Here is a 24,731-nt window from a genome sequence, read left to right as displayed (position 1 = left end):
AGGCACTCAATGGATGGGAAGAACCCTGGTCTGGGAGTCTGGCTGGGTTCCAGTCCCAGCTGTGCCATTCACTTGCCATGCGGCTCTCCAGCCTCAGTTTCCCCACCTGAACAATTAGGGCTGGGCAGGATGGTGTGTGAGGGAGGGTTCTGCAGTGCTCCCTCCAGCATCCTGGGAATTGAGGTTCTTCTGAAGAGCCGGCCTTGCTGGGCTCCCGCTGCATACAAATAGGCTCAGCCTCCCACCCAGGGGCAGCTTCCTCAGCTCACGCCATTCTTTTGTCTTCTCTCCCCAGGCTCACCCTCCCGGGTCCTCAGACACATCTGCAGCCCCCCTAGAAGGCACATATGCACTGGCAATCCCTCTCTCTCTCACACAGACACACACACAAAGTCACACACACACACACACACACACATGCATGCACACACACACACACACACCTGCCTTATTCTCACCCTCACCCCCACCCCATAGAATCTCAGTCTCTGTCCCCCTCCCACGCTCGAAGACTTACTGACCCTGGGTCCAGTGGGTGGGAGGGAGGTTGCTACTCACAGCCTCTGATCCCCTCCTGCCCAGCTGGCTGGGCTGGGTGGTCGAGGGGAGGTGGAGGGAGGGGGCAGAGGGCGAGAGCGTCCTGGGGCCAGACTTCTCAGGCTGTGGGAGGGGAGGTCAGCTCCTGAAAGGGAGGGCCCAAGTTGGGCCATAAGGGGAGGGGGAGGTCTGGAATTTCCACCACAGGGAGCACCGCGGGAGGCTGGGAGACGGTACCCCGAGCCCACTCTGGGCCTGCAGCCCCTTGTTTAAGCTATTCAAAGGCCCTGATGAGGAAACTGAGGCTCAGAGAGGATGGGTGTGGCTCAAGGACACACAAATGGGATCATGATAAACCGGGGCACCACTGAAGTCCCTTCAGAATCAACAGGCCAGGCCCCCTGTGGCCAGCGCGGGACAGAGATGATGGGTGGATGACGTGGGCTCCGGAGGTGGGTGGCTTATCCCAAGCCTGCAGGATTCTAGCCTTGGCGAGGAGAGGGGCCAAGCACGGGTGCTCGAGAACCCCTAGACTGACAGACAGACTTGAAGCTGACCAGGCCTTAGGCCGAATCCCCAGCAGTGGCTCCCACTAAGACCTGGCCCCAGAGTCACTCAGGACTGAGGCTGACCTCTTCCCTGTGACCCTTGACCCTGGACCCTCTGTCTGCCCTCATGTACTGACCTCAGGGGCAAACGGACTCTGATCATGGCTCTACCAGCTCCCCAGAGCCTGAAGGGATGACTTCTCCCAGCCACCTGCCTTCCACTGGGCCGTGAGTCCTCTGAGGGTAGAGCCTGCTCTTCTCTTTTGTCTTCCACGGCCATTCCCAAGCACCTACTGTGTCCAGCAGAACACCCGAGCCTCACACAGCCCTTCCAGGCCAAGTCTCCTGTCCCCTTTTACAGATGAGAAAACTGAGACTCAGAGGTGGAGGCACCTGCTCAGGGCATGGAGTGAATGTGACCCAGGGCTGCGTGAACCTGTAGCCTTCCCCCGACCTCACCTGGGTGGAGGGTGAGCGTGCGGGTGGGCAGTCAGGGTGTGTGGGCAGCAAACAAACGGCCTGGCCAGGTGACTCCACGAGTCGGCAGGTGAGCAGACCACGGCAGCCACCCTGGGTATGTGTACCACGCCCCTCTCTACGGGGGAAGGTTGGGGGGCTGCTTCTGGACCCCAGCTTGACCCCTGTGTCTGGGTTGAGAAGGGCTTCACTTTTCCAGCCCACAGCTCACCCAGGCCCCGGGTGAGTCCAAGACGGGCAACGGATCTCCTTAGGGTCGGAGGGTAAAAGGTGAGGAAGTGTGAGGGCGGGGGGGAGACACAGAGGAAGTGGGAGGAGAGACCCAGAGGACAGACAGTCAGATGGAGGATGAGACAGAGACCTGGAGCCCCATTAAGGTAGAGAAACCAAGAGATGGAAGAAGAAAGAAAACACAGGAGGAGGGGAGAGGGAGACAGAAGGAGGGAGGAGGGAGGGGCTGGAAGAGGTGGGCACATACATGCAGGCAGGGCCAGGGCTGAGCCCAGAGAGGCTTCCACCTGGAAGTGGAAAGATGGGGAGTGGGGAGGGGGAGGTCGCTGGGGGGGGGGGGTCATCAGCTGTGAGGGAGGGAGTGGGTGAGAAGATGTGAGAGTGAGTGGGTCTGTGTGACTGAGCGAGTCTTCAGGCCCAGGTAGGTGTGGGAAGCAGATCAGGGTGTCTTTCCTTGGTCTCTTGGGTCTACACACCCTTCTCATTTTGTATTCACAAGGACTGAGCTGAAAGATTACTTCATAATTAACATGGTCTTTAGTGGCAGGATGGGGATGAGTGCCAATTTGTTATTTTTTAAAAAGGTAACACGTAAGGAAGAACTGGTCAATTGATTGATCGGTTTTCTCCAGCCAGCCAGCCTGCCATCCATCCATCCAACCATCCATCCATCCATCCACCCACCCACCCACCACTCAGGCACTGTGCTGGGACAGGAGAACCAAAAACATAAACCCAACCGACTCCTATCTTCACTGGCTGTGGCAGCCCAGAGTGGTGGGAAAGGTCCATGGGGTCCTGAGTTTAAATGCTGGTCCCATAAATTAACATACTCTCTGAGTCTGGGCAACCCCTTTGCCTCTCTGAACCATTTTCTCACTTGTAAAATAGGGTGGTGGTTCCTGCTCGCCGGGTTGATGTGGGATCCCAGGAAGACAGTGTATGTAAGAGGCCCGGTTCTCTAATGTGTGCTCTTAGGCACTGTGGCCTCCCTTGGCTCTCCCGTCCCACCTCCGTGATGATTCTTACTGAAGATGCTCAGTATCCCAAGCTGCCAACCCTGCCAGGCCCAGGAGGTAGTCACAGCTGTGCAGCCCTGCTGGGGCTCTGGGGTAGGAGGTGGGTCAGCCCTGCCCAGCCCAGGCAGCTGTGGAATGAGGATGGGGATGAGGGTGGGCAGGGGCCTCTCCCCGGGAAGCCCCACACCTGCCCTGCCTCTCATGCCGAGAATATTCGGCGCCTCTCAAGCTATTTCTGCTTGTCCTCCAGGTCTCAGCTCAGGTGCAGCTTCCTCTAAGAAGCCCGCTGGGACGCCCGGGCTGAGTGTGGTCCCATCCCCGCCTCCCCGTGTCCCTTGTGGGTCCTCACGGTCCTGAGCTTCCCCTTTACATATGCCATCACTGTGAGCTCCTGGAGGCGGAAGCCACGTTGGATGCAAATCCCTCTCTGTGCTTGGGCCTAGGACAAGGCCCAGTGCACTGTAGGCTCCAGCCATTTCTGGAGAGGCTGGGGCATTTGTTGGCCCATATTCTGCCTGGTGCTCCTGGGGCTGGGGATGAGGCTGCTGCTTTCCCTGAGGTCCAGAAATCCATTTCTTCAGCCACCAAATCCCTCCTTGGGGAGGGGGCATCGGGGACTCTCCCAACTTAGGAGTTGGGGGTGGGGTCTGAGTGATCCGGGGGTAGGAGGGGGTTAGAGAAATCCTAGCTCTGCCTCAGACTGGCCCTCTGTCCTTGGGACCCTCATTTTCCTTGGCAGTAAACCAGGAGGATAACTTCGTGGTGGTGGGTGTGGGAGGGCAGGGTCTTGGCCTTAACCTGGCAGCCAGGCCAAGGAGTAGCTTGTGGTGGGCGATTCTTCAGACACCGTCATGCAGTGGCTGCCCCCTTTCCATTCCTTGGGGTTTCCCCTCCCAATCATAGGTAAAGTGTTTTGCAAATGAAGCATCAAGATAACATCCCACCCCTGCAAGCACATGAACCCCTGCGGCCCCTCCTAGGTGGAAATTCAGGTGTCTCCCCGACAGCAGGTAGACCCGAGCTTGGCTGCCAGCTCTGCTTGAGTCTAGCTTTGCAACAAAATAACCCGACTGGGCTGGGCCATCACTTCCCCAGGCATCCCCTGTAGGCCAAGGTAGCCCACTCCAGGCCAAGGCCACCGTGCCTCCTGGCACCTTCCCCCACTTCCCCATGCTGGGTTCCACACAGAGCAGAGTGGCCCCCTCCACTCTCACGGGGACGTGACACTCACCAGCATCACTTCTGGTCCCATCTGGGGAGAGCCCCACCCCCCCACCCCCACCCCCGCCCCCGGCAGCTAATCCCCACAAAGCCCAGCGCTGGGCCTGGCATGACAAGCAGGCCCCGTGCTGCCTGCAGCTCCGCCAGGCGTGCTCGGAGGGACCGAGGCGGGATTCGGTGCGGCTGTCACTCTCTCTGTCCGTTCCTCTAATTGGATTCCCAACACGCAGAGGTTGGCAGAAACGCTGGGGAGAGGAGAATCAAAGGGAAGGGGCGTCCGGGAGATAAAGAGAGGCATTCTTCCCGGGCCACAAAGACTGCAGCGCGAGGGGCGGGAAGGGACCTCAGCGAGGGGCTGCCCATCTGGAGGGCGCCGGGGCGGGGAGAGGGCGGGGAGAGCCAGAGCAGGCTCCCGGGAGGCGGAGGCTGAAGGGCCCGCTTTCCTCCGCCTCGTGCTTCCCCACTTCTACTCATGCAGTGCCTTGGGCTTGTATGCCATCCAGCCCGCTTTGGGGAATGCGCATCCTTTGAGGCCTAACCTCTCGCTCCCATCTGCTCTAGGAAGTGTTCTCCGAATGCTCGGGAAGGCCTAGGAGTCGGCTGGACCTGGGTCCCAATGCTGGCTTGCCCCCTGCTGCCCCCTGGGAGGTTTGCGCAGGCCCTTGCAGCTCTCTGGCCTCAGTTTCCTCCTCTGTGGAGTGGGGATAACACAGAGGGGGTGCACGGGGCTGGGGCGACACAGTTCAAATGTGCCCCTTCCCTTCCTCCTAGAAGCACCATGGCTCCTCTGCTGGCCTGTCCCCCACTGGCCCTGCTTTGGTGTCTCGTGTAGACACAGCCTTTCTCCCCAGGAAGAAGGCAAAAGTGCTGCATAAACAAAACACCTCAGACAGATATGAGAGGAATGACGATCCCAGCCTGGGCAGGGCCTTGCGGTCATGTCTTTACCACCGTCTGGGCCTCTTTGGCAGATGAGAAACCGGAGGCTCTGGGAAGTGAGGGCAATGCCCGAGGCCACTGACTAGAAAATATCGGAGCCTGGTGAAGAACTGACCCCGGGCCAGCACCATCACCGCACCCCTCCAGGGCCCCCCCATGCTTTCCTGTAAATCATAAGCACATTTTGCATGTACGTGTTTGTGCACACAACCAGCAGGGAAGGCGGGCAGGCCAAGGATGGAGGCTTGCTGCAAAATGGGCCCGATTTGCTTTAAGGATGTTGGAGCCACTGACTTTGGTTCATGAAAGAGACATGAAGAGGACCTCAAAGAGAATTTCTAAGAGACAGAAAATCAATGGCCCTGACATTCTGGCCCCCAGAAAGTGTGTGTGTGAGTGTGTGTATCCCCCCCACCCTCCCCTGCCGCCAACACACACACTCCTCTGGCGGGTCCAGTGCACCACAGGCACGCATGCTCACAAGTACTCATTTCCAGGTGCGTGTGCGTCTGGTTTGATACAATGTATACATGAACACATACACTCTGGCTTGATCTCCTTGTGGTTGGATATGCACAAACATACACACACCTACTTGACCCAGGACACACACATCCAAGGGCAGGGATCCCCTCATACAATGACGGGTGCATACACACATTCTGTGGCACCTATGCTCCTTGACGGGCACTAGTCCAAGTGATCCAGCACATGCATGAGTGTGCTCCTCCCTGCACACACATGTGCTGGGACAGGTCAGACAGACACAGGAGCATACAAACACAAAGGCAGTAATGACTCACAGTGGGCTCCAGGGTGAACTGCATGGGCAAGGGCACGAACAGGCCCCACCCCTGAAATGTACGCACACGCTCTTATGTCCAGAGATGTTCCAACCACACACGTGGATGGATGTTGGGTCAGTGGGCACACTTCTACACATACGGGCACGCAGACTCCCAGCAGGCCCAGCACACACTCTCCCACGTCTAACGGGGCCAGTGCACACACACACAGGCAGGTGTGTCACGGATGCACTGACCCAGCACATGTGTGTGTGCACATCCCTCCCAGGCCTCCAGGGAGCTCCCACAGACAGACAGCTCTGACAGCAGGGTGTGGGGGGAGGGCAGCCCAGGGCTGCAGTTGCCAGGGATACGGATGTGGGGCTCCCAAAGCTTCCTGGCCTGCCCAGGCAGCGCAAAAAGGCCAGCGACCACTCTCAGGTCTTTAAAATGTTGCTAATCAGATGGTGATGCCTTTAAGGGAAGAAGCTTGAGTCTGGCTCCCTGGAAGGAGCCAACAAAACATGAGGCTTTGGGCCCAGAATTTGCCGGGGACACAGGGGCCAGAGGCGGGAAATAGCTCTGACTGGCCCCCAGGTCCCACCTGGCATTCTGTCCACGCTCCACTGGACAACAGGGGTTAAGGGGTCTTACTTGCTGAGTGGCCTGGAGCAAAGGAAGTCACCTGCTCTCTCTGAACCTCAGTCTCCTCATCTGCAAAAGGGGATGGTAACAACCCTGAGCATTGAGACAGCAAGTTCCAGGCTATGGTCAGCACTGACCACGTGCCGGGTGCTGTGTTCAGTGCTTTACTTTGATTACGGCACTGAGTCCTCACGACTCACCTGTAACATTCCATTTATTATTACACCCATTATTTAGATGAGGAGGTTGAGGCTTTGGGAAGTGAGTCACACAGCTAGTAAATGTCAGAGCCAGTATTAGAACCTAGGCAGCTGGCTCTTACCTACATCTCTAAACCTTCCTGCTTGAGGGCGCTAGAGTGGCAGGTAACCCGGGGTCACTATCCTGGTGTCGCAGATGGTCACAGCCGCCCTGCTGGCCTCTCGAGGGGCATGTGAGGACCAGGAAGAACAGAATCAGAGGGTGTTAGTGCAGAAGAGTCATTCTATAGCTGGTGACATTGAGCCCCAGAGATGGGGTGGGGTGGGGAGGTGCTCTGCCAGGGTCCCAGGGGGAGTGGGAGAGCCCATATTCGGACCCAGGCACCCTGACTCTGGGAGCTGCTTCTGTACCGCTCAATAAAAGCACCCTGTCTGGTTAAAACAATGCCAAGCCACAGTATGTATTAGGTACCTGCTGTGTACCCAGGCTTGCTTGTAACTGAGAGGGGATTACCAACCAAGCCCCGGCCCCCTTAATCATGTACACACGCTCTGCTCTCCAGGTGCACTGCCTGCTGACCCCCTGCCCCCAAGGAACGTTCTTTCCTGAAGCAGGGGCACCCCCTCCACTCCCCATCGCTTTCCTATCTTCTGAGCTCCCATGACTCCTCTGGGCCTCTTCTAAACCCTGTGAGGCTGGGACTACAGGCCCCATTTAACAGTGAGGAAACTGAGGCTCAGAGCAAAGGCCTCCTCAAGTAAGTCAGGCAATGGGGATGGGGTCTGAACCTGAGATCGGAGACTCGACGGGCTGGGCGTCTCCTCCTGCTCTGCGTCTGCACAGACCCGGGCCTGTGGTGGGCTCCCCCGGGCTCCTACTGAGAGGTGGGTCCCCCAGCAGGCCCCGGTCTAGGATGACCACGCAGGGAGTCCAAAGACCGTTGGGCCAGCGCAGGCAAGGGAGCAAGAGCTGGAATTAATGTTTGTTGATGTGAAAATACAAGGAAGACTGAAGGATGCTCCCTGAGGTCCCCAGCTCCTGGATTTAAGATTTCTACAGGAAATGCTGAGTCCCAAGAAAAAGAACCCTCAATCCATGCCTGGAAACACCTGTCCCAACCACAGACAGACCTGCTATGCATCCTGGCTAAGTTGGTCCCTCTGGAGCCGGAAGAGCCCTCGGCTTCTCCAAGGGCCTCTGTTAGCATCATCGCTCACATCAGGGTTGGGAGGATACAGGGCGTGAAACTGGGGTGAGTGGGTCTCTGCAGCTAACATTTATGGAGTAGTTTCTATGAGCTAAACATCAGTCTAGAAACTGGACACAGTGGTGGACAAAACAGAAACATCTGCCCTCATGGAGCCTGCATTTCAGCTGGGGAGACAAGCAGGTAAGGAACAAAGAAACAGTATGTCAGATGGCAGCAAGGGCAACAGAGAGAAGTAAAGCAGGGAAGGGGGACGGGCTGTGTGCACGCGTGTGTATGTGCACGTGAATATATATGTACCCTTTGGAAAACTAGGGCAATGAGGGACCTTGGTGAAAAGGTGACGTTCGGGCAGAGACCTGAAGAAGGTGAGAGGGCAATCAATGTAGATATTTGAGGAAAGAACATTCCAGGCAGAAGAAACCACCATGGAGGTCAGCGGGTCTGGAGTGGAGGAGGCAAGGAGGAAATGGGAAAAGATGGGTCCGAGAGAGGGGAGGGACAGATCACGGAGGGATTTGTGGGACCTTTCAGCTTTCGCATTATGTAAGACGAGGGGCTTCGGGGGATTCTGAGCAGAGGTGGGACGTGACCTACTTTTTTTTTTGGCCACACTGCACGGCTTGTGGGATCTTAGTTCCCCGACCAGGGATCCAACCCAGGCCCCAGCAGTGAAAGCACTGAGTTCTAACCACTGGACCGCCAGGGGAATTCCTATGATCTACATTTTAGAGGGACCTCTGGCTGCAGGGCAGGGAACAGGGAGGAAGCATGGTGGAGGTGTCCACTAGGTAGTTAGGTATGTGAATCTGGACTTTAGAGAAGAGGTCCAGGCTGGAGATTGACCAGAGAGGGCCTGGATGGAACCACCCAGGGAGGGAGAGGGAAGAGGAGGCCAAGGACTCAGCACCGGGGCCTCCGAGGTAGAGAGGCGGGTGTTGAGTGGGAACTGGCCACGAAGCACCCGGCAAGGCACAAGGGACACCAGGAGACAGTGGTCACTCTGATAAACGCTCCTCAGGGAAGCCAAGGCCTGGGAACTGACCGCTGAATTGGCGACATGGGTGTCACCCATGGCCTTGATTAGGAGCAGATTTAGTGGAATGATGGGGCAGAGGTCTGATATAAACGGGTTCAAGAGAGGTCTCGGAACAGGAATCAGCAGCAAGGGGGCTGGGAGGGTCACAGCCTGGGTGTCAGAGTCAAACCGACCCAATGACCCAGCTCTAGTCTTAGCTCTGACCCTTCCTAGCGGTGAGCCTCGGGCAGCGCACCTCACCTCACTGAGCCTTAATTTCCTTGTCGGAAGAACGGGGATAGGGACTTTCCTGGTGGTCCAGTGGTTAAGAATCCACCTTCCAGTGCAGGGGACGTGGTTTTGATCCCTGGTCGGGGAGCTAAGATCCCACGTGCCGCGGAGCAACTAAGTCCGCACGTCACAGCTACTGAGCTCGCGTGCTGTGGAGCCCGTGCTCCACAACTAGAGAGAAGCCCGCGTGCTGCAAAGAAGAGTCCGTGAGCCGCAGTGAAAGATCCCGCATGCTCCAACTAAGACCTGACGCAGCCAAAGATAAATAAATAAATAAACATTAAAAAAAAATAAAAAAGAACAGGGATGATATCTCTCTTACTTCCTAGGGTTGTCGAGAGACAAATGAGATAAGGATTGTGAAAAAATTTTATTCACAACGAGACGTACAAACATTCCAGTGAGAAGACGGCAGGTTTTGGATTTCACTGCTGGCTCTACCATTCATTAGCTGTGTGATCTTGAGCTGGTTGTTTAACCTCCTTAAGCCTCCACTTGCTCCTCTATAAAATGAAAATAACAACTGTACCCAACTTCTGGGGACTACAGGGACCCAGTATTCTACACCAAGCCTAGGGCATAACGCCTGGCGCACAGTGGGCACTCAACCAATGCGCGTCCCTACCTCGCTGGGCTCTGGTCTCTGTTATTTATAATCGGAGTCCAGCGGGAGGTACAGGGAGTGGGGTACAGGGACCCTGAGTTTGATTGCTGGGTCTCTGGATAAGCCATTTCATCTAACGTCTTTGGGCCTCAGTTTTTATGAGTGTGAAGTTGGTGATCAGTGGCCTTGGCCCCTTTGTTTGGGGTGGGGTGGGAAGCAGAGGACAAGAGATAAAGTTCACGTGCTGCGTCTGGATGCCAGTGACGTGGGAGTGCTTGCGTGTTTGTGACCCTCTCCTGGGTTGGCTGATGGGTTGGGCAGATGGGTTACCGTGATCAGGAAACAAATCCCTGTGACGAAAACAACAGCTTCATCCAGCCTCCATGGATGGGGCTCCACGGAAAAAGACTGGGAAGGCCTGGTGAAGGAGCAGAGAGCCCGAGGAACCAGAGAGGGTAGGAGTCCGAAGGGCAGCCCAGCCCTCAGGGTGACCCCTGGGCCGCCAGCCACGGGCTCCTTTACCCGTATGGTTGTCGGGGGCTGATTCACATCCTGCCAATCCCACCCACACCTTCCTCTTCACACAAACCGTGTGTCCTCTGGGCCACCAGGAACTCTTCCAGGCCACCTCTCCCCACCTAGGATGGAGACTAAGGCGTTTCAGGGAACGCTGGGGTCTTGTCTCTGCGGAGGTGGAGGCAAAGGATGGGGGCTATCTGACTGAACATCACGAGGGGCCCCAGCGAGACCCTGGGCCTAGGAGGCCGGAGCACTGGGTTCAAGTCCCAGCTCTGCCACCAAAGTACACTGTGACCATGGGAGAGTCTGGTCCCCTCTCGGCTTCAGTCTTCCTTGCCTCTAAAATAGCGCTAATAACATTCGCCTTGCTTCTCTCATGTGGGTATCGCTCAGATCAAAGTATCTCAGGGGGTGAGACCAAATGCTACACAAAAGCAGCCTCTAATCTTTTCTGGAATGAGGCAGAGTGTAAGTAAATAAATACTGTACGCATGTAAGACATTATAATTACAAATGGCATCCCCCCCCACCCCCTGCCAGGCTATGGAAAAAAAAAAAAAACCCTGTTTGGTATAGTGTGAAGAATTCTCATTAGGACTTCGGGAGGCCTGAGTCCTGATTCCAGCTCTGTACCTGACAGGGTGAGTGAATCTGGGCAAGTGACCCTACCCCCGGCCTGTTCCAAAGCCTTGGTAGAGGTCAGATGCTGGTTTTAGAGGGGTTTTATAAGTTCTGCCAGCGCAGAATTAACAACATAATGTCCTACCACCCCCCTTACCCAAGGAAGGCAGTCTAGGGTGTGGGAAGGGACTCGAGCTTTGCCAGGCAGGTTTCAGTTCAAGCCTCTTACCTGCTGTGTGGCCTTGGGCAGCTCCCTTTCCCTCTCTGGGCCTCGGTTCCCCTCTGAGGTCCAAGCTCATACCTAGACACTAGGAGTAGGGGGAGCAGGGAGAAGCAGCAGGATGGGGGCAGAGGACAAAGGGTCCTAGGGAGGAGGTGCCCAGCAGGGCGGGGTGGAGGCCAGAACAGGGCCTGTGGGGCCTGAGCCAGCTGCCGCAGAGCAATGAAAATCTCTTAACCACACAGAATTGTTAACAGCTCCCAAATCCTGTTGTACCACAGGCTTAGAAAGGCTTAAACTGTTAAATGCATAAACTTCCTCAATAAATGGGCTTCTCTCGCCAGATCCCGAAGCCCAGCCAGATGAAAAGGCAGCCGCTGGAGGGAGGGAACTTCCCCAGCTGTTTATGGCCCTGCCAGAGTGTTCTGGAGGCAGCCTGCGACCCAACCCATCAACCTGATGCCTTCAGGGTCCGAGGCCAGTCTGGGGCTGAGAGGGGGCAGTGCTGGGGCTCCAGGGTCAGATGACCTGAGTTCAAATCCTGTCCCTTCCTAATTGGGTCACCTTGGACAAACAAGCTGCTTCACCTCTCAGAGCCTCAGTTTCCTCTTCTGTAAAATAGGGATGAGGATATCTAACGCCGAGGGTGACTGGGAGTCAGCGAGACCCTGAGTGGGGAGCTGCCTGGTCCACAGGAATAAGCACGGGGGCCCTGCCACCAACCCTTTCTGACACCTCCAAGAAGCAGAGGAGATCAGAAGCAGGAGGCACGAGAGTGCACACCTGCGTCTGCCAACTAGGAGGGGTGTGACGGTTGGCCCTCAGCCTCAGTTTTCTAATTAGATGAGGGGATTCCAGAAGGTAACCGGGCAGGAAGGGAGCATGACATGAGCACTTGGTAAATGTTGCGTGGGGGCCGGGGGGGACTCTTCTCTCTGGCCGGAGGTTAGCCAGGGGTGGGTGGGCCTCCTTCCCCGAGGCCATCTCACGGCTTGGCACGAGGAGAGGAGGCCTACGGGGGGCTTCCCCACCCCTGAGCCTTTGCCCTGGAACTGTGCTCCATCCTGCCCTACATCTCTTTTTTTTTTAACGTCTTTATTGGGGTATAATTGCTTTACAATGGTGTGTTATGCCCTACATCTCTTGATATGAAAGCAACGTGTCCTCTGAGGCTCAGCCGTGAGCCTCCCTCCTCCCCTCGGAAGCCCTTCTGGCTGCCCCCTCCTTTCTTTGAGGTCTCACAGACTCACACGTGAGCCCCTCAGCTGGTTATTTGTCAAACTCTTCTTACATCTCAGGGGCTCCTGGGTAATGGGGAGGTGGGCTGGGCAGAGAACATTCAGATATCCACTCACTCCCGCGTAATCACTTGTCCCAGCAAGCTGGAGAAAGCTGGGTTCATATTCTGCCTCGGCTACTTACTGGCTGTGTGGCCTTGGAAAACTCACTGATCCTCTCTGGACCTCAGTCTCATCATCTGTGAATGGACCTAATCGTATCAACGGAAGATTCAATAAGATAGTGGAGCAGAGCATATAACACAGAGCTGGGCACACAGGAGGTACCTTTCACCCTTTGCCCTGGCCTTCTCCAATCCTCTCAGGACTCCTTTCAGCCTCTGCCTCAGTCAGCCCTTTGAGAGTGCTGGCAGCCCCTCTGCCCTTCTCCCTTGGCTAAGAATACTTCTCCTGTACCCCCACTCCCCCAGACGGCTGGGGGTCAGCAAGAGGCCAGGGTTAAAAAAAAAAATCAGTATCATTTCTGACTTTCTTTTTCCTGCCTCCACCTCCTCCCATTCTCCAAAGCCCTGGGAAAATGGCTTCTCCTCCAGGAAGCCTCCCCAGCTCTCTCTTGACTCCCTCCTAAGTGCCCCAAGGTTACAGTTACAGATGGAGCCAACTCCTCTATACCAGACTGGAAGCTCCATGAGGGCAAGAAAGGCTTTCCTCATGTCTGCAGTCCCCACACCTGGTTCAGGGACTGGCGCACAGCAGGTGCCTGAGGAGTGTTATTCACTGTGTGTTAGCTTCTTGGTCCTCTATGAAGACATCACCTGATCTCCCCACAAAGCAAAAAAATCAGAAACTGGAGTTCAGTGAATGGCTGATGGCTGGCTGGCCAGCTGGCTGGATAGATGGACAAACAGATGGGTTAATGGATGGAGAGATGGATAGATATTTGTGAACAAAAATAGATGCTTTGAGAGCATATAGAAAAGGGGAAGTGGGGAGGGGGTACTTCTAATTTTTAAGAGCAAAGACTTGAATAGCCTGTACTGGCCAGGGTCCCCATCCAATCCCCTTCTCGAAAGGCTGGCCTGTGTGGTCTCAGCCCTGGCCTGAGCCTTGGGGTCTGGAGGGGTTATCTATCACCCTTCCCCCTCCCCAAGCTGGGCGTCTCCACCCTGCCCTTGAAGAGAAGCAGCAGAACTTTCTGTGTGGGGGTCTGGGCCGTTCCTCCCACCCAGCACTCCAACCCTCACCCCCCTTTCCCCAGCCAGCACAGGCCTTGCCAGCTGGATGCCTCCCTCCTCCTCACCCCGAGACTGACCGCACCCACCCCCAGAGGCTTGCCAGACACATCTGGGCCACTGGTTCGGCCTCTGTGGGAAGGGCTGGAGCTGAGAGCAGGGTGGGAAGGAGGCCACCCTGAGGGTGGCCCAGGATCCAACCCTGAGGGCCCAGAGAGGACCCCTGGCCCCTCCCTCCCTTGGCTGGGGACGCACAGGATTCTGGGAGTGAAATAGAAGATAAAGCCACAGGCATAATATCCCATGCTGGTGAGTATGTGGGGAAACAGACACTCTCGAAGACTGCTGCCAGGAGGGTAATTCAGCCCAGCCTTTCTGGATGGTAATCTGGCAATGTGCATCAAAAGCTCAAAAAAAGTACATACCCTTTGACCCTACAGTTCCATGCCTGGAGACATATCCTACACAGATGCCAGCAGCAGTGCAAAAAGGCAGAGGGACAATGAAGTCCATGCCAGCATTTAAGATAGTGGAAAACTGCAAGCAATCTACACGCGGATCACTAGAGAGCTGGTAACTAAATTATGGTACGTCTATCTATTATGGAATTCTAAGAGCCTTCCCAAATGATGATCCAACATGACGTGGAAAAATGCCCACAAAATATTAATAAGTCAAAAATCCTCATGTATTCTCAGAAGGAATCTATTTTTTCTTTTTAAAAAAATCAATATGTTTTAAATACATCTAAATACACCTAGAAGGATCCACACCAGTCTGTTAACAGTGGTTACTCTCTGTGTGATTTTAATTTTCTCCTTTTGGCTTATCAGTAATTTCTAAAGATTCTACAAATAACCTGTATTGCTTTTGTGATAAGGAAAAGTTATTTTTTCCTCAAAATAAAAAAGCTCATTAGGAGAAAAAAAAGAAATCCACGGGCAAAAGACAGTGTTTGTAAAAGTCCTTATTTCTCTAACACTTTTCTAGGTATTTTCTCATTTACCCTGCACAGCAGTGCATCTGTTTACTCTGCTTTGCAGATGGGAAAACAAAGACCAGGAGAAGGTCCACTGCTTGCCCAAGGTCACACAGCTAGCAAGAGGCAGGGCTGGGGTTTGAAGAAACAGGTCTCCATGGCCAAGGTCAAGGAGAGGCCATGGGTGGGGGAGAGAGCAGGGCTAGGGGCTGCCAAGCAGGGCAGGGGGAGGAGAGGGAGAAGCTGGGAGGAGAAGCCCGGCAGCTGGGAACTGGGAAGTCTGAGTTGGAGCCAGGGGATCAACATGTGTGTGCAAGCACCTCCCACCCCCTCACCCCCCTAACCCGCTGGCTCGCAGTCCCTCTCCCTGTCCAAGCTAAACATTAAAAATCCCATTACACCCCAATAGCATCACGGCAATCACGCTCACTGTGGAACTGCCTCTGGATCCGTTATAGACGCACGTCTGCCGTGGGGAGAGAGGAGGTCCGGGTCCCCAGCGGTTGCTGGGCTGGGGGCTCCCTCTGATGGGCAGGGAGTAGCAAGTAGGGGCTTCATTAGGGAAGGAGAGACCAAGGGGCATAGGGATACGGAGACAAACTTGGAGAAACTGAGGCAGGGACACATTCACAGTAAATCCCATAAACATCTGGAAAGAGTCAGGCAAACAGACTCAGGGCTTGGGTGGGAGCAGCTGCTGCAGAGGAGGAATTCCAAGGCCACTCCCCTGCCCCCGCCACCCCCCACCAGCAAATCAGCTGGTGGCAAGCCCCAGTGGGAACTGTGATCCTGAGGAGGCTGGGGACTGGGGTAGGGGAAGGGGGCAGAGCTCCTCTGAAGGAAGTCCCAGGAGTCTCCCACCTGGTGTCTGTGTGGCCAGTGCAGGCCCAGATTAAGCACTCAATGAACCATGAATAGATGAATGAAGAGGAGAAAGTCGTACCCCAGCTCTGCACCCACTAGGGCCTTGGACACCCACCAAACATGCCCTATACTGTCACACCTTGCGTCTTTATTCATGCAGTTTCTCGACCTACAATTCCTCCCCTCCCTTCACCCATCCACATCCCACTCACTCTTCAAGGCCTAATTCAAATGCCACCTCCTCCTTGAAGCCCTCCCAGATGCCCAGTCGGTAAAGCTGCCTTCTTCCTCATATTCTCAAAGTACTTTGCCTGGCCAGACTTCATTTCTGGAAGGACCATGCTCTGCCTTATTCCCTTGTGTCTGAATGCTCTGCTTGCCCACGAGCCACTTGAAGCCAAACTGTGACTCTCAGGAGCTCTCCTCCAGCCATCCCAGGACAGCCTCAGTCAGCTCAAATGACACCTCTTCCAAGAAGCCTTCCTTGAACCACCTGGCTAAAGCAGATCCTCCTTTTGATCTCTTTTGTTGTACCCTATATTTTTCTTTTCACTCCTCACAGTTTATAACTATTTTATTTATTTGTTTATTAACTTTATTTCCTCCATCTTCCCCCATCCACCCACCCAGACCAAAACTCTGGGAGGGCAGTGAATGTGTCCCTCTTGTTCACATCTGTGTTCCCTAGCACTGGCATGTGCCTAGCTCAGAGAAGGAACTCAATCAATATCTGTTAGAGGGCTAAATGCACACAGGGGGTACCCAATACATGCTTGTTGAGGGGTTAATTGGCTTTCCCGAGCCCCTCCCCTCCCCACTGTGCCCTGCACACAACAAACAGGCACTAGAGGAAGTTGGTCTGAATGAGTCAGTTTAGTCCATAGTTTCATGAACCACTCAGCGCACTGGGAACACCCAGTCCATCATTAGCCACCACTGCCCACCCCTGGGATCACTGCCATTCCCCATGAGGAGTCACCTACTCCCCCCCACCCCGCCCCCCAGCCCCCACCGTCAAGTTTTCTCTAATTTGTATTTCTCTCAGAAAGCAATGGATTCTTTCCCCATCATGTTATGTTTCAATATTAAATGGGTCTTTCCAAACCACACCCTCCCAGAGATTCTGCTAATGTCCCCTCCCACCCTTTAGGGTGGATGCTCCCTGGGGTGGTGGTGGGGCTGGCCTTGAGTCCTGCTTGGTCTGGCCAAGGATGTGTTAACACATTGTGTGTCTGAGCTAATAGTCCTGGTAACGGAGTATCAGTGCTGCTTGTTTAAAAATGCTGATTCGTGGCCCTACCTCAGAGGCACAGAACCAGACCTGGGGAAGAGGTCTGCACCAGACCCAGGAATCTGTATTTTAATAAACTTCCCAGCGGATCCTGAGGCATAGTAAAGGCTGAGAATCCCTGAGCTGGAGATGGGGAAAGCACTTTGCCAACCCCCAGATGTGAGCAATAATCATCATTCCTACATGTCCTGGGCTGGCGGGGCCAGTGCCTGTGGGACTTTGGCTGAAGCAGCCCCACATCTGGGTGGCTGCACACATGCCACAGCAGCAGCTGGTGTCCTTCTGGCTCCCTGAGCTCATTAATCACACCTTGACTGGCCTCCAGTTACATCCAGTAGCCAGCTGGGCTGGGCTGGGCCTCGTCCGGGGGCTGGGGGGAGGGGGGAAGCCAGCACTGGACACACTCTGCCCCAGCATTACTTCGAATGCCCACCCCTTGCAAGAAGCAGCTCAGACTCTGATTCTGTGACAGGCCACCTCTGCCATGGCCCCAGGGGCCCCACCTCCTGGCATTTACACCCTGTGTAATTCCCTCCCCTGGAGCATGGACTGAATTTGGTGACTCACTTTTAATGAAGACAATACAGCAGAAGTAATGAGATGTCACTTCTGAGATGAGATTATAAAAAGATGTGGCTTCTGTCTTGAGTGCTCTCTCTTTTACGCTCCCTCTCTTGGATCATGTGCTCGGGGGAAGCCACTGCACGTGTGAGAGGCCCACGTGGGAGGGACTGAGGCCTGCAAACAACCACATGAGGGAATGTGGAAGCAGATCCCTCCCTGGTCAAGCCTTCAGATGAAACTGCAGCCCCAGCCTACAGCCTGCTTGCAACCTCAGGAGAGACCTCGAGCCAAAGGCACCCATCTAAGCCGTGCCTGGCTCCTGACTCTAAGAAACTGAGATAATAAATGCTTGTTGTTCACTACTGAAGCCCGTGCTCCACAAGAGAAGCCACCGCAATGAGAAGCCCGTGCACTGCAACGAAGAGTAGCCCCTGCTCACCACAACTAGAGAAAGCCCTCGTGCAGCAACGAAGACTCAACGCAGCCATAAATAAATAAATAAATAAATACATGCTTGTTGTTCTAAGCTGCTAAATTTTGGGCTAACTTGTTATGCAGCAATAGATAACTAATACATCTCCTTCATCTGGGCACCACTCCAGCAACAGTTCTTCTTACATCTCTCCTTGCACCCTTAGCCACAGCCACACCAAACAATTGACCAGTCCCCCTAATGAGGCACACTGATTCATGTCCCCAGGTCTCTGCTGATGCTGATCCAACCTCCAGAAGGACTGGGCCACCTGATTAATGTACACCTCTCCCAAGACTCAGCTCCAATGTCACCTCCTCTGTGAAGCCTTCCCTTTTTCTGGGCCCACCTCAGCCTGAGCAGTTCCTATTAAAACAAGTCGAACGCATTCCCACCCTTGTTCATTTACAGTCGGTCTCCTCTGCTAGACTGTGAGCTTCTAGAAGGCAAGGCCATAGTTGGATTCTCTTCTGTCTTACCTGGTGCTTAGCACAAGGTCTGACACAGAGGAGGTACAGGGTTGATGAGCGAATAACCAATAAGCAATGAGTGACTGATTCTGCTCCCCATGGCCTGTCCCCATGGCCCCCTGCCGTGTCCCAGGGCTGTGCACTTTCACACTCAAGTAAAGGAAACCAGATTTGTTGTCTTCCCTAAGAAACCAGCCTTTTCTCCCAATGCCCCCATTTCTTTTCCAAGACAATCACAGCCCTGTAAGCTGGAATTCCTGTTTCCCTCTGATTCCTCTCCCTCCTCCCTTTCCAATCTGTCTCCACATCTCATCTGACTCACTGCCAAAACGTCCCTTGACTGCACCCCTCCTCTTCCCCAGCACTGTGGACGCCCAGTCCATGCAGCCATCATCACCTGAGATCACTGCAGCAGCTCCCCCACAGGCCACTGCTCTTGTCTCTTATACATCCACTTATCCTCCCAGGACCCTTAAAATGCTGCCTCAGAGGGCTGGAGGGAGGAGCCATGGGGATGGTGGATGCGACAAAATTTCATAAAGGTGAGGATCATTGCAATTACCCCGGGCTAAACCTTAACCGGCTCTTCGAGGCCCCCGGAAAAGGTCCAAACTCGTAGCCTGGCATCTGGAACACCCCAGGACCCAATTCCAATTGGGAAGGCAAGAGGAAGTGGCACAAGCAGGCTTCAAGTCTCCTATGTCACCACCATCACCACCATAGCTCACACTGCAGAGAACCTGTGCCACGCTGGGCTGTATATGTAGCATCTCATTTAGTTAACATTTATTAACCTCCTACTGTATATTAGAAGCCATCAAAAGTGCTCTTTACATGTCTTAAGGTCTTGAATCCTCACAACTACCCTATGAAAGAGGGTTTCACAACTCGGATCAGGACGTCCAACTAGTAACCGGCAGGGCTGGAATTTGAACCCAGGTCTGTCTACCTTCACGGCCTTCTCACCACCATGCAGTACCTCGTACAAACTTCTTATGTTTACACACCACCTTGGTGACTCTTGGCCATAATCAAATACTACCTGTACTACTGTTTACTTAATATTTTTCTTTAAATTAACTTAAGGGGCACAGTGGTTAAGAGGGTAGTTTGGAATTACACTACCCGGGTAAGATTCTGTGCTACCTCCACTTATTCACTGTATGAACTGTGTATGAGCTGTGATTTCTTCCTATAAAATGGCACTTTCCTTCATAGGGTTCTTGTGAGGATTAAATGAGTTAGACATGTAAACTGCTCAGCACACAGTAAGAATGAGAATCAGGAGGGCTGGCTCACAGCGGAGCTGCACTTCCCCAACTCTTTGAATTGGAAGTAACCACATCACTTGCCTTGGCCACTGAAACGTGCATAGGAGTGACGTCTGAGCCATTCCAGGGGGGAAGATTTAGATCCCATATACAATCTGTCACACTTGCTCCTTCCTTCTGCCCTGGTGATCACAACATTCCAAATGGTGGCGCCTCCATCTGCTTGGCTCCCAGAGGGAGGAATCCCAAGCTGACTCACAATGTACATGTAGCATTAAGTGAGAAATAAACTTTTATTGTTTTGTCACTTCAGCGTGGCCTGGCCTATACTGACTGATACAGCAAAAGCTCAACGAAGGTTCTCTTATAAATGTTATTTACTATGACTTATACATTTTCTTAAAAAGGAAACCACATCACTTTTGTGAATGAAGAAATAAAGTACCACCTGCCATCATTACACAATAATTAAAATGAGAACCATTTATCCTCATGCAGGTATCAGCCTGCATACCCCCCTGTAGTACGTACACATACCACCGTGCAAGAAGTGCTGTTTAATGCCTCCCTCTAAGAAGCTGAACGACGGCTGTAGATTTGGAAACCCTGGCCACAGAGGGCCTCATGGTCAGCTCCAGGCCTCTGTGCTCACCAGCCTCCCCTCCCAGCTGCCAGGTTCAAGTCTGCAGCCAACACCAACTCCACACACTTGCAGGGGCACCTGCCCCGCCGTGGCCCTTACCTCGGCAAACAGTGCCATTCTCCACGGCCTCGAAGCCCGCTTTGCACATGCAGCGCCCGATGGGCACCAGCCACTCGCCATCCCCGTTACAGTAGAGCTTGATGGGCACGTCCACCTCCTCCGCGTTGGCGATGCAGCTACCCCGGGCAGCCACCAGCGATGTGCTCTCAGCCCCTGACAGAGTCTCCTGGAAGATGGCGCCGTTCTGGATAATGCGGGGGCACTTGCGGTAGAAGACGCGCACGGCGATGAGAGACATGCAGCCGCCATAGTCCTGGAAGGCCAGGTAGAAGCCACTGCGGGACACGGGCCCGAAGCTCCGCACCTCGGTGTTGATCTTCATGACCCGGCCACCAAGGTCCACCTGGGAGAAGCTCTCGTCGGCAGCAATGGTGTCCACCTTCACCCACGGGTTCTCCATCCAGTTGGGGAAGGTCTTGGTGGCCGAGTCGAAATCGGCCTCATAGTAATAGAGATTGAAGGTCTCTTTGCAGGAGCCAGGCACGCTGGGGATGCTGCTGCAGTCACGCACCGAGAACTTCATCTCTACGTGGATGCGATGGGCGCCACGGCGCCGGATGAACTTGGTCCGTAGCCAGTTGTTCTGGCTCGATTCAAACACATTGCACACCTGGTACGTGCGGATCGTGTTCATGTTCTCGTCGTAGCCACTCACCTCTTCCCACTGCGGGTGAAATGCTAGTCAGGTGGGGGAGGTAGGGGCTTAGCCCCAGGGAACACCCTGTCTGAGAGGGGAGGCACAGACTCTTCCCTAGGGAATCCTCCAGTCTGATGGGGGTAGACAGAACACCTACCATCAGGGGCCTCCTAGTCTAATGGGGGAGGCACAGACCCTAGCTAAGGGAGCTTCCAGTCCTAGTCTAATGGGGGAGGCACAGGCCCTAGCTAAGGGAGCTTCCACTCCTAGTCTAATGGGGGAGGCACAGGCCCTAGCTAAGGGAGCTTCCAGTCTGATGATGGAGACGTGATGCTTGCCATCAGAGAACTCTAAGCTGAGCGGGAGACATAGCCTTGGCTCTGAGGAATCCCCCAGCCTATGAGGGAGACATGCCAATCTGATGGGAAGGGCACACACCCTGCTCTTGGTATTGCCCTAGTCAACGTGGGAGATGTGACCCTTACCCTCAGGGGTAAATAATCTGATAAAGAAGACGTGGCCCCTGTTCCTGGGAAGCTCCCACCTGGAAGGGAAATCAGGGAGAGGCCCACCCTGTCTGAAAGCAGACAGAGCTTGTGCTTGGGGAGCTACCAGTCTGATGGGGGACACAGGAATTCTGCCTGATGGGAGCTCCCTGTCTGATCAGGGAGACACAGTCCTTGCCCTTGGGGATTCCCAGTCCAATGGAAGAAGAGCCCTCACCCCCATAACAGGAAGACAAGGCCTTCCCCCATGAGAGCAGCTCTGCTCTGGGGCCTTAAGTGGCTAAGACAGTGCCTGGAGGGACACCTTCCCGCCTTCCCGCCTGGGGTCCGCACTTCGGCGCTTCACTGGGCCCCAGCCTGGGCTCTCACCCAGCTGCGAGTTCCCAAGCCCCCTGGCTGGAAGGGGCTGGGCAGGGCCATGGAAAGTCGGAAATGGAAGGGCACAGGCCATGTTCCCTCCACAGACGCTCACAGGCCAAGCTCACTCGTAGGCTGAGCCTTTGTTCACACTTTTGTGACCCCTCGAGCACCTCTCGTCTCTCTGTCCATCCTCTGGAACCTCTTGCCGCGGGCTCTCCCTCCAGCTGCAGTGTTCGCATTCACCGACTCTCCCTTGGGCCCTCGGGGACAACCTGCCTGGACAAGTGCCGGGCACCCCCGGCCCTCTTGGTCTGGTCTCCACAGTGGGACTGAGAGCTTGTTGGGCTCAGCCACCCATCCCCTCCTTCTCCTGTGCCCCCCTTGGTGTTGGGCTGGCTGCGTCTGGGGTAGACCCAACAGCAGAGTGAACCCCACTCACCTATGCTGGGCCAAGGGTGGGCGCTGTAACAGGGTCTCATTTCTTTGTTATGACTATCACATGTGGTAAGTAGGGTTATTTCTATTTTAGATGAGGGAGTAGAGACCAGAGAAGTGAGGTCACCTGACCCAGGTCACACAGACCCAGACCCAGACCCATGCTTGTCCGCACTGTCTTGAAACATGAGGACCCAACAGTGGCCCAGGAGTCCTGGGTTTTGTCCCAGCTCTGCTAACTTGATGTGTGGCCTTAGGCAAGTCACTGCCCCTCTCTGGGGCTCTATTTCCCCAACTGCCAAATGTGACTTTGGGGGAGGGCGGGGGCAAGTGGTGGGAGAGGTGTCACCCTCTTTGTCCTTTTGCCTCCCTCAGATTCTCCAGGCCAAGTCTGCACAGGGCGGGGTGGTGTTTGCCAGCCCAGGGAGGGCTGATGCCGTGAAGGGCAAGTGTGCGTGGGGAAGGCTGAGCTGGCCCAGCCGCTCCTTCAATGGTGGCTCTGAAGCTCCCTACGTTGCATTTAATTTTTTTTTTTTTTGGTGGCACCATGTGACAAAGTCAGCCCCTTGTTTCAATCACTGCTCTTCTTCAGAACTTAATTAGAGCACTTAATTAGAGCAGTCTGCCTTTCTCCCCTCTCTCTAATTAACATGCAGAGGCCCTGCAGCCTAAACACCCCAAATAATTGCGTCCGGGGGCCCTGCAGCCCAGCCTGGCCTCATTACTGGCAGGGTGGGGATGTGCGCCCAGCCGCCTTCACAGATGGAAAATTGGTGACAAGAAAGAGCCACAGAAAGAGGCCTGACCCTGGGGCCCTGCCTATTGAGAGCACAGACCTGAGGGGGGTGGGGGGATGCAGCTCCTTGGGGTAGCAGCTGAGTCCCAGAGGAGGAGCTGGGATGGGGGGAAGGGAAGGGATGGGCTGTGGGAGCCCGGAGCCCTCCCCAGAGACCAGGGGGATGAGGAGGGAATGATACTAGAACTGACAATGATGACGGTGACAGTTACTATAGCTACCTGTCGCTAGGAGCCCACTCTACATCAGGCACCGTGCTAGACATGTTGCAGGAGAACCTCACAACAGTCCTAAGAGGAAGACATTATTATCACCATTTTATAGATGAGGAAACTAAAGCTCAGACAGGTTAAGGAACTGGCCCAAAATTACACAGCTGGTGAGTGGCAGAATTGGGACAGAATTTCAGGAGTGTCTGACCCCACAGTCTCTATGTAACTGCTGGGCTGGTTGTTATGGGAAGAAAGAGGAATCTCAAATTGTGCCTGATCTTGTTCTCGGGAAGCTCGCAGCCTCCATGGGCTCAGACCACTGGACCCAAGGCAGTGGGATGATAAGAGCTCAGGAAGGGGGAGCCTAGTGTTACGGGGACCCAGGAGACTCGGTCACAGCCCTGGATGCAAACCTGAGCCCTCATCACTTACTAGCCATAGGGTCCCTGACAGGTGGCTATAGCTCTCCGAGCCTCAGTTTCCGCACCTGTAAAGTGGAGAGGATTCCTCCCCATAGGACTGGAGATGATGTAAAGGTGCTTTGATATAGTACAACACACAGTAGGTGCTCAGGAAATGACAATTCACCTTCCTCATCTATAAAATGGGGGTAGTGCGTGTACCACTTCTCAGCCTCGCTTTTATTTATTTATTTATTTGTTATTTTTTGGCCACGCTGTGTGGCTTGTGGGATCTTAGTTTCCCAACCAGGGATCAAACCCAGGCCCTCGGCGGTGGAAGTGCAGAGTCCTAACCACTGGACCGCCAGGGAATTCCCTCAGCCTCCCGTTTAGAATTCTATGGGCTAGAGTCTGAAAGCATCCAGCATGTTGTCATGGTAACTAGCACTCCATCAATGGTAGGGGACCAGCAGGGTGGGGCAATGAGAGGCCACGTCCTGGGACCTGAAGGAGGAGAAGGGGTTGGAATTCGGCGGGGTGGGGGAGGCGGGGCATCTGGGCCCTGCAGCAGAACCCGAGGTATCCTGGGAGAGCAGGCAGGGTTTGAGGACCACTGACTCACCCCTGATGGAGGATGCACAATCCAGCCCAGCTCCGCCGTCGCTGTGGTTGAGTCCATCAGCGTTTCTGTGGAGACAGCAAAGAGTCATCACTGAGCTGCCTATGAAGCACCGTCAATCACCAAGAACCCACCTCCTGAGGGCCTGCTCTACACAGCGCTACTTCCATTGCTCCAAACAATCATCTGGATCTACCCCTATAGACTACCCTCCCTTTAGCTCCTGCCTCTCACTCCATAATCCCGCCCACTCACACACTCCAGCCAATCATCTGATTCTATTCCTCTAGACTCCACCCCTTAAGGTCCAACTCCAGCCCTTTCACACATGGTTATGCCCCACCCTCTTAGCTAATCACATCCCTCCAACCTAGGTATTGCCCCTTTGCTCCTTTACTGGTAGGGAAGGGTCTTAATCTGGGGTCTCCTGGATGGGTTTCAGAGAGTCCTCAGGAAATCTCAAATTTTAACTTCAGACTTAGGGTTCTGTTCGCTTTTCCACTTGCATCAAATTCTCAGAACAGGAATGTTGGCCTTA

The 24,731-nt window shown here is 54.5% G+C and overlaps 1 protein-coding gene across 2 annotated transcripts in view; it reads right to left on the bottom strand.

Moving 5' to 3' along the window:
- EPHB2 (EPH receptor B2) overlaps positions 1-24,256 on the bottom strand; it is a 121,027-nt gene extending 96,771 nt beyond the window's left edge. The window contains exons 1-2 of one of the 2 annotated variants that reach the window (XM_065876401.1): positions 24,197-24,256; positions 20,207-20,891 (exon numbers count right to left, since the gene is read on the bottom strand). In XM_065876401.1, coding sequence (XP_065732473.1) covers positions 20,207-20,891; positions 24,197-24,253 — 742 coding nt within the window. In that variant the 5' untranslated portion in view covers positions 24,254-24,256. The remainder of the gene's footprint in view (positions 1-20,206; positions 20,892-24,196) is intronic. The other variant, XM_065876391.1, reaches the window with a different exon arrangement.
- Between the last annotated feature and the right edge of the window lie 475 nt (positions 24,257-24,731).

This window comes from Phocoena phocoena, chromosome 1 (genome assembly GCF_963924675.1).
Source record: "Phocoena phocoena chromosome 1, mPhoPho1.1, whole genome shotgun sequence".
Classification (NCBI taxonomy): Eukaryota; Metazoa; Chordata; class Mammalia; order Artiodactyla; family Phocoenidae; genus Phocoena; species Phocoena phocoena.
This window is presented reverse-complemented; position numbering and strand designations above follow the sequence as displayed.